Genomic DNA, 10379 nt, shown 5'->3' with positions numbered 1-10379 from the left:
CAGACATATTTAAAACTTGCTGAATCAAACACAATTATGTGAAATCAAATAAGAAGAAAGTAGCTGTTTTTCCTCAAACCCTGTTTGTCTGCAGTTTTGCTCCAGTAAATAAACCAGAACAGTTTAAAAGCAGGTTGTATGGGCTCTATTGATCCCACAGGGAAATCAGAAGGGCCGTTAATCCTCGGCTGATATAATTAACTCTATAAGTTTAAGCATAGCATTACATTTTTCTTACATTATCTACATTTATTCTTATTCATTATTGAACCAGGATAGCCTCAATCCCCACATGACCTTAAATAGTTAGATAACTATTATTAGGGCTGTCAATTGATTAAAACATGTAATCGCTATTAATCACACGATTGTCCATAGTTAACTTGTGATTAATTGCAAACTAATCAAATTTTTTTCATTTGTTCTAAATGTACTTTAAAAAGGGAGTTTTTTAGGTTTTTAATGCTCAGGTGGAATTTGTTAGCCTGGCTGACACCAGACCCTTCTCAGTTGTAACTGAGAGTGGGTCTGGGGAAGGTTCATTGACAGTTCATTTCCAAAGGGGCGTCACCAACGGACGCCGCTCAAATGCCTCTGGGCGCTTTGGATAGTCCTTCAACCAATCAGACCAGCGATCCGGGTGACGGAGCAGCGACAGCGGCATCAACGGATTGCTGCACTTCGGTGGCCGTCATGTTGAATGTAAACAAAAAGCTGCTCGCCGTCGTTGCGCTATCGTCGTCGTGTAAAGCCCGCCTCAATGGTTGTGATTGGTGTAAAGCTTTGGAACTAAACTCCGGTGGATTTCTGAGGACTATGGTTAACTGCTCCTCAGATCTCTGCAGGGTAAATCCAGACAGCTAGCTAGACTCTCTGTCCAATCTGAGTTTTCTGTTGCCAACTAAAACAACTTTTGAACGTACACGTTCCACCAAAACAAGTTCCTTCCCGAGGCTGCAGCGGCACTGTTGCTCCGTCCGGAGCTTAGCCCCGCCCAAGACGATTGGGATTGATTTGAAGGAATGCCAATAAACCAGAGCACGTTTTTCTCCTAATCCCGTAATGTGTGGACTCGCCAGACCCTCCTTCGCTGTGCTGTGGAGGAAGGTCTGGCAATGCGAGACTAATATCGCGTTCATTTTGACAGCCTTACCTATTATATTTCCATGTGATGGGGTTAAAGTACATGACAGCTAATGTTTGTTTTGTGGAGATTTTTCATTTTCAGTATTTGTCCTCTCCCTCTCTGCCCACCTCTATCTAAACCCCCGCCCATGCCCATCTGCGAGGCCCGGGTCTCACCCTGTCTTTTCTGGCCATTGCTCATTCCATCTGCAATCGCCTGGGTCTCCCCTCTGCTTCCTTATGGTTCCTGCTGTCTTGCTGCCTATCCTGCCTGCTGTCTCTGTCTGTGAAATCTGTGACTCCCCGTCTGTTTGGCCCTGGCTGTCCCTTGTCTGTGAGCACGGTGTCTCCTCTGGCTCTCTGGCCACTGCGCAGGCTTTGTTGCCTGTCTTGGTCCCCGCGAGGCCTGCATTTGCAACCCGGGTAGATCCAAATAATGCACAAGCCAAAACAATTGACTCGGCCACAGACAATGTGTTGACAGTGCTGTCGTTAAAGGAGAAATCCAGCGCAAAATGAACCTAGGGGTTAATAACACATGTGTACCGAGTCGACCGTTCTCTGGAATTTGTTTTCATGCTAATCGAATGTGACCAGTTTTATCGCAAACCGCTAATTAGCTTATAACGCTAGTATAGGGCTACTTCTTCCACGGTAGCATAATGAGGGTCCCTACATGTAAACCGAAGCATTGATAACTTTGAAAGTGTACAGACAGTTTATTAAAAAGATACTTTATAAAGACAGTAGCGTTCGGATATACAGGCAGGCGCCATCTTTGAGCTATGTTACTGGTTACCGGTTGCACAGCGTTCGTCGTTTGACTGGTCGTGACTGTTTTCCCAAGATGGCGCCCGCCTTTATACCGAGCGGTACTGTTTTTATAATCTATCTTTTTAATAAACTGTCTGTACACTTACAAAGTTCTCAGTGCTTCGGTTTACATGTAGGGACCCTCATGCTACCGTGGAAGTGTGGTGCTATTTGGGGCCTTGTTATGTGTTATTAACCCCTAGGTTCATTTTGAGCCGGATTTGTCCTTTAATAATGTATGGTGTTTACATGTGCACTGGATGACATTAGCCGGTAGAACTTGTTATATTATAGTAAATTAAGTCAAAGCTATGATGTGGTTTGCGTTTCTTTGTTGCGTGACTGTTCTAGTACTGAGCTATATTTAGAAGGCCTTTCCAAATTTTCTTTTGTTTTAGACGAGTTGAACACAACACTCTCACCTTCACATTGTTCTGCCTATTTGCTTTCCTTTCAGTCTTCGAAGCCTAGTTTCAAGGGTGCATCTTTTCAAGGGTGAATTTAGGGGGACAACAAGTAAACAATACCAGAAAAACCCAAGACAAAAGTATACAACACTTATCTACTTCCTCTTTCTCTGACGTTTTACAGGTAAAAAATAATCAGAATTGAATACGTATCTTTATGTTACAGTTACAACGCTGTTCTCCAGTTGAAGATACAATTGTTTATTTCAGTTTCGATAATAATTAAAGGAAATATAAAAAAAATAAAACTAGAAAAACTAAACATTCTATGTAATTTTTCTGTTAATACACTAATCCTACTTAAACCGTTTAGTTTCCTTGATTGAGACGATAGCTGTATTTGCATCTGTACTACGAGGAGCACTGTGTATTACTGCCCAATTTTTGAGTGATGTTCTACTCGAGCCTCTGTTAATTAGGAGAATATTAACTGGGACTGAAAATACACATACCATTTCATATTTTTTTGTATTCAAAAACATTCGGAGCAGGTTAAGTTCCAGGGCAAAAAAACTGTTGGCTGCTCAAGCTTATTGCTCGTTGCATTAAGTGCACGGTTAGAAATTATGATATGAGCATATCAACATGTATGCCCCCCCCCCCCCCAATCCACATGTTTACTGTATATTGCCTTGACCAGTTGTCCTAAGAAGACCAATTGATACAGTTAGCATTTCCAATACAAAGACTTTACTTGAAGGTATCTACATAAGAGTGACATGACACTGTCATGAACACATGACACAGTCATGACACAGTCATGACACATGAACCCTAACCCTAACCCTTTTTTTAAACCCAAACCTAACTCTAACCATAACTTGTCATGACAAAAACGAATGACTTGTTTATGATGTTTATGACACATTCATGACAGTGTCATGTCACTCTTATGTAGATACCTTCAAGTAAAGTGTAACCGATTTTTGTCTGTTTTTAAAGACTTAAATTTAAGTTAAATTGACGACATATTGTAGGAACGTGTCTGAAATGCACGGACCAGTAGAGCAGGAGCATCCAATCTGACAGAACAAACTAAACTAAAGTGAAAAATCAGACAACGTGCGCCAATGTTTCACTTCATGTAAAAAATAATCCATAATGCGGGACAGGCTGACATTTGTAGATGCGGTCTTAATATACCGGGGGGAGAACGTGGACCGGACATGGAAATGATTTTTTTTTATTTCCTTAAAGCTGCAGGTAGATACGGTACATAATATTAAGTAATCATATTACTACATTGGGGTTGTTGTTTTGTATTCATTGTCTCTGTGTATATATAATCTATCTTTCTCTGTGGCCTGATATCTCGTGATATGTATATGCTTGCTTCACATTGTTTGTGCGCACACCTGCTTTTAGTAATAGACAAACAGTGGCACTATCAGTGCAGAGGATCAGTAGAATAGATTTGTGTAAGTGGAGCCTTTGATCTGAAGCCCTTCTCAGCCTTCAGGGAATTACAGATTGTCTGCTTTTTCTGTGTTTGGGCCTCTCTCTGCTGATGTATCGCTCTCCTCTCACCTTAAACTGCCCGTCCCCGGCTTTGATCCCCGCCATTCCAGCGCTATCCCACATGGCTTCCCTGGAAAACTGGAAAAAAAATCCAAATCCAATCAGCACGCACATCTAGACTGGCTGCAGAGTCTCATTACAGAGATGACTCCGTTCATGTCTCTTGTTCCTTACTCTTCCCTTTTATAATCTCTCTCATACTCCCCCCCCCTCTCCCCTCCCCTCCCGTCCTCCTCTCTTTATTCTCTCCAAAGAGGGAAAGTAATTAACATAACTGGTACCTCTTTCATGCCGTGTGTTTGCGTGACTGTGTGTGTTATTCTATTATATCATTTCAGATGTTAATTTAATCTCTTTCGTTTATGCGTTTTTGATGTTTCGTTGTTGGCAGCAGCTCTGTGTCAGTAACACACTGTGTCAGTCTGTATAGGGATGATTGACATTAGAGTGTGATGAAGCAGCCAGTGAATGTTTTGTGTGGAGCATTTCTTAAGATAATTTCTGTGTGTGTGTGTGTGTGTGTGTGTGTGTGTGTGGTTGTGTAAGGACGATATGAATTGATTGGGATATGGATTCACATTTTGTCTCTTGGTGTTTGGGAATCAATTGGGAGTCTGAGGATGTTGATGTGGAGAGGGGAGCGGGGGGTGGGTTGGGGGCGGGGGGGTGGTGTTTTCACAGCACCCACATCACTTTGATTGCACTTTTCATTCGAAATGAATGAGGTGAGGAGGAAAACAAACAATCCGCTTCATCAATGTTGGCCTTGTCTCTTTGATGAATAGCTTTTTGCTGCACTTTTTCTGCCCGCGACATGCGGCACACGATCGCTAACTTGTGTTCTCTCTTCCGGTCTCTTTGTCTCATCTCCTCCTCCATCTCGTCTTTCCACTCCAAATATACGCACCGCTGCCCCTTTCTTCTCTTTTTTTTTATCCTCTCTCGCTTATCAACCCTTACATCTCTGTAATCTTCCATTCACATTTCCATCTTTCCATACATCATCCTGCTTTCTTCCATCCCCTAATCCCTTTTATCTCTTTGATGCTGCCCTTCTTAAAATAATTGTTACTGCACTGTAACTTTTAGTCTTGTGTTTGATCCCTGTCTAATTCTATTTTAGCTTATATTTCCAACTGTTTTTTTTAACTGCTAGGGATGCACGATATGACGAAAATATGTGATAGCGTTGCTGAATATGGCGAAAACGATAATACTTGTGATAAATATACAGATATTAAAGTGTACTCAAGTTCTGCTGCTTTCGGCATTCCGCTAAAATGCAATAAACTGCTTGTTGAATTTTAAACAAATGAAGGGAAATCCTTTCCAACATTCTTTTATTGAACAAATTGAATGAAAGTGTCGCAATGTATTTATTCCACAAGCTGATATTGCGATGACGATAACAAAAATGATATATATATTGTGCAGCCCTACTGCTCATTAATGTTTTATGTCAGAGATCTTCAACAGGGGGTCTAGTGGGTCCTCAGAGTTGCTGTGGGGGGGTGGGGGGCGAGCCAAATTATATACAACAATAGATATATACAGTATATGTCTGAAAATATACATCAACATGAATCCAACATATTATTAGTAAAGATAAAACATTTTTCTTTAATGTACTTTAATATACACAACATTGATAATAGGCTTAGTGGCCTATAGGTAAGGTAGCCATTCACAGATACCCTTAAGCTTAAGGATTCACTGTGCCGCATTTTAACATTAAAAGATGATGTAACAGTATATGAATATGCCAACAATTTTTTTTTATTTTAAGAGCTTTGTATTGTATGCATCATAAAAAGGTATGTATAAAGGCTTGGGGGGCCTTCTATACCTTTATCTTCAGGCCTTCCTTATTTCCTATTTCTTATTTTCTATCTTCTAATAAATTTGTGTCTATCCTACTGTCTACTTTATTCCCTTATAATGCCCATATTTAATGCTGTCTATTTTTAAAACTTTATCGTTGCACTGCTGTAGTTTTTATATGACTATGCGTTGCACTACCACCATGACACACACTCTCATACAGCACCTTACTGTTTTTTTCTTTTATTGTCCATATTATTCTTGTGGATTTATTATTTATCATCCTGTTTATGATGTATGTGTATGTTGTGTGTGATGTCTTTAAACTACTAGGACCTTCAATTTCCCCTTGGGGATCAATACAGTATCTATCTATCTATCTATCTATCTATCTATCTATCTATCTATCTATCTATCTATCTATCTATCTATCTATATATCTACAAATAAAGCTGCCTTGCCTTGCCTTGCCTTATCTTGTCTGTATCCTGTCTGCAGGTGCCGACCTGTTCTCTAATTGCACGGAGGAGTGCAAAGCCCTGGGCCACTCGGACCGCTGCTGGATGCCATCCTTTGTGCCGTCCGACGGGCGCCAGGGGCCGGACTACCGCAGCAACCTGCACGTCCCCGGCATGGACGCCACGCTGCCCGACACTGAGGTACCCTCCTCCGTCAACCTGTCCGACCAACTCAGCATGACCGCGTCCACCGCCTCGGCCAACGATAGGTCATTCTCCACCTTTGGCAAGGAGGGTCAAAGGTCACAGTCACACCACAGCCTTCACCATCACCTCCATCAGCAACAGCAGCAGTACAGCTCCAGCACGCTAGAGAGGAAAGAGTATGATAGGGGGACCCTACCGTACAAAGCCACCTTTCTCTGTGAGTATCAGTATGAAAGTTCCCTGGGACCCTACGACTTCGGTCTGGTCCAGTACAGGTACTAGAGGTGGGGAGGATGAATCTGATCCGGACTTTTTATGTTGTTCATCAACTTTTTCTTCTTGTATTTTTTTAAGGAGTTTAAAAAAAAACGGCTTTATGTTTTTATTTTTTTTGTGTGTTTTATCAAATGTAAAATGTACGCTATTATTGCTAACTCCCCCTTTTTCAAAACCCACTTTGAGAAAATTCTATCTAACCCCATCCTAACCCTCAATACTGTCTGTAATGATGTGACTCATTATAAAATAAACACAATTTAAATTGGACCCATGTTAAACTGCTGTGGCCCTTTTTCTTTTTCTTTTTTTATTACCTTTCTCTAAATTTCCCCTCCAAATCCTCTCCAATCAGCCTTTTTATATCTGATGCTCATATAAGTAAAGGTCACCGACACACTCACACTCACACATGTGCATGCCTGCCGTCTTCACACACCCACAGTTTAAGAGAACGATTCCAGTGTCTAGAGAGGAAAGCTAGATCATCTCATGCTGTAAAGGACATCTTTTTTGTTTCCCCATTTGCTCAACAACAGAGTTTAGCTCGAGCACGATGACTTCCCTACTGAATAGCTCCAAAGGTGAAACACACAACCCACGCTTCTTCTCTTTCACGAGGATTGAAGTCCGGTTTTTGTGCTAAAAAAGGGAAGCGTCGGGTATCTATACCCGCCTGCTTGTGGATCAATACCTGACATAAAGAAGGGTGGGTGGGTGAGCTGGGCTGTCAACTCTCGGGTCAAGATTCTTCAGTTGGACACGACTGACACGACAACACAGGTTTGCGTGAAAGAAAGGAGGGAAGCTGTTACTATATGAGGGGAGCTTTCATTTAGCAAATGAAATATTTTCATATCCACTGGAATAAAAAGGAGTTTCCTGGACACTTCTTGCACATGTCAATTGCTTTCCCGGCACCCACATCACATGAATATTCTATTAGCTCTAAGAGTAGAGAATGGATTCGATCTACACGTTCAGTAGAGAAGTCATTTCCAGTCAAGTCACCGCCATGTTAACCACCATCCTCCATGATACTGCATGCAGACTGTGGGCTGTCTCTCAGGTAAACGATCAGCGCTATAACCTGCTCTTTTTCTTTTTTTTTTTCTTTTTTTTCATTCCTTGTTTGCGACTTAGCAAACCCGAGCCAAGCAATCTTCCTCTTGTGCATCAGGGCCGCGTGAAAGATAATTTGGATTTAGCCTGCAGGTGCTGGAGTCTGCTTCGCTCCAAATATAGCTGCCTGCGCGTCTGCTCATCTCGTCTGCCTCGCAGGGTCGGGATAAAGGCACTCCATATTCGCTCTGACCACAACACTAATATATTTCAGTTGACTTTTTTTTCTTTTTTCGGATTGATGATTTCACCCGTTTTTTTCCCCCCTGCTCTTTTAAAAATAAATTGACGCCAGGTTGCCACGGGAAAAAAGTTCTGCTGTTCATCAGTCGGTAAAAAAAAAAAAAAAGATGAGAATAGTCCCAGAGGATGAGGCTCTATCAACCAATTGGCATCGTGTTCTACTTTTAGAAATAGCACCGTATGCTACTACTGGCTATGGCAAGGCTCTGATCACCATGGGTTGCCTTGATAAAGTGTTTATAAATGTTTAATGATCCATTTATAGATAATTAATGAAGCAATTAGCGCTCTGTGTATTTGCTGTGAATGCATTATGTAGCCACCAAATTGTGAACATTTATCTTCACTGATGGACATGTTTTTTACCCAATTCCCAAATTAGTTTTACCATTATACTGGCGAGAAGGAGCAGCTTTTAGGGTGTATAAATAACTTCACAGAGAGTCCTTTGTGGCACGTATCCTTCAAGAGATGAGCGCTCGGAGCCGATCGTGTCGCTAAAGAGTCTCGAGGGATAGGGTGCCATTCGTCTTAACGAGTGTGTTCTCTGTTGTTTCAGCCCGCAAAAGGATTTGTTAGCTCGTTCCACGTGGACCTGTCGGAGACGGCGTGAGTTTCTGTGCTCGGACCACCAACACTGATGCCGGAGACGGCGACATTAAACTACACAAACAGCAACCCCCGGACAGCAGCAACCTTGGTTAAGCTTTATTATCTTGTGTGGCGAACTGTAACAAAGCCTTGGCAACGGTCGCCGAGGGAGGAGAGGAGAACTAAAATACTGAGTAGCTGTAAACCACTAGGTAGCTGAGGAGCAATCCAAGGCCTTATTCCTCTCAGCAGGACTGAGACCGGGGCCCCCCCCAAAAAAAAAACACAACACTTTGACATGTGAACATTATAAAGTCATCAGCAGACGGATGAGAGGAAGCGAAATAAACAGAGGAGTACAAAACATGAAGAAGAGGGAGCGATTGACTCACAGAGGTGGGTTGTGTTTCTTTTTCTGGACTGAGGAGTTAGCCTCTAGAGATCTGTGTGTGCCTGTTTACATGAAGAAAAAAAAACTAATGTTTCTGTACAAACTTCAGCCAATGTCACACGGAACCCTTTAGCTATTTCTATGGTCACCACTTAGCCAACTGTACAGAGACTGTGTGTGTGTGTGTGTGGGGGGTGGGGGGGGGGGGATGGAGACTGACAGCCAGAGAGACTGGGCGAGAGACAGACTATTAGACAGAGAGATGGAGCAGGTGTTGTACAGGTATAAAATGACACAGGAAAAAAAAATAAAATAAAAAAAAAAAGGAAACGGGGACGAGCAGAGGTGACGTGCAGTACTATAAAATTCTGTATCTCCGGTTTTTTGACTTGACTGTCTTTATATAACTTTTTTTTTTCGTTTCTGATGTTCTATCTGTGTGGTTAAAGTGTGCAGACTCTAAAAGTATTCCAACTTGCCGACCGTGAGACAGGCAACACGCTGTCGGAACGCGGAGCCGGGTTCAGTCCTCTTTCAAGTTTAGCCACTTCAGGAAGGAGATTTTAGCAAAGTACGCTGTGTAGAAAAAGGAGAGAAAACAACCCTCGTGTTCAGTTTCTTAATACAATATTACAAATGAATGTTCTCATTTCTAAACTAGTGATTAACAGCTCTAAAGCTCCTTCCTGAGCTGACTGCAGAGAAAGTGAAATGTCCCTTTACCAGGATATGGATCCTTGATTGGCCTATACATAAACAATCAGACACAGTCAGTGGTTTTTATCATGTGTGCAAAGTGTTTACCGTGCTATTTTAAAACGCTTATAAATGAATATAAATCTATATATAACTATATATATATAAATATATATATATACAATATACTTTTTTCTGAAAACTGTGTAATCATTGGTTAGTTTCTACACCTCATAATGTCATTCAATCTAATAATACCAAGTGCTACAAAATCAAGACTTGTATGAATTAAAAGGAGGAGGAAAGCTTCAGCCTACAAAGCAAACCCCCTTCACACCAACCAAGGATTAAGTTGATGTTCTTATTTGATTGTTACTTTTCACCGTTAACAGATGCTGGGCCTTGTCGTGTGTAGCGAAGACACCAGTTGTTTTGGCCTGTTGTGTATTTTTACTAGCAGAATATGTGTTCATGTACAGGAAGGGGGACTATCACAATTGAGCTAGATATCAAAGGTTTTACAATCATACAAGAGAGGCATACACAGGTAAATGTGGACATAAACACAACGTTGTGAGGCGCAAAGCATTGCGCGCGCGCGCGCGCGCACACACGCACAAACACGCACGCACAAACACACACATACACACA

General features: G+C 41.7%; 1 protein-coding gene across 3 annotated transcripts in view; it reads left to right on the top strand.

Moving 5' to 3' along the window:
• Positions 1-9107, top strand: part of pcdh10a (protocadherin 10a) — a 27591-nt gene extending 18484 nt beyond the window's left edge. The window contains exons 4-5 of one of the 3 annotated variants that reach the window (XM_039808602.1): positions 6243-6403; positions 8610-9107. In XM_039808602.1, coding sequence (XP_039664536.1) covers positions 6243-6403; positions 8610-8663 — 215 coding nt within the window. In that variant the 3' untranslated portion in view covers positions 8664-9107. Of the gene's footprint in view, positions 1-6242; positions 6967-8609 lie in introns of those variants that run through there. The other 2 variants (XM_039808593.1, XM_039808583.1) reach the window with 2 other exon arrangements.
• Positions 9108-10379: the final 1272 nt, after the last annotated feature.

Source organism: Perca fluviatilis, chromosome 1 (assembly GCF_010015445.1).
Source record: "Perca fluviatilis chromosome 1, GENO_Pfluv_1.0, whole genome shotgun sequence".
Classification (NCBI taxonomy): Eukaryota; Metazoa; Chordata; class Actinopteri; order Perciformes; family Percidae; genus Perca; species Perca fluviatilis.
This window is presented reverse-complemented; position numbering and strand designations above follow the sequence as displayed.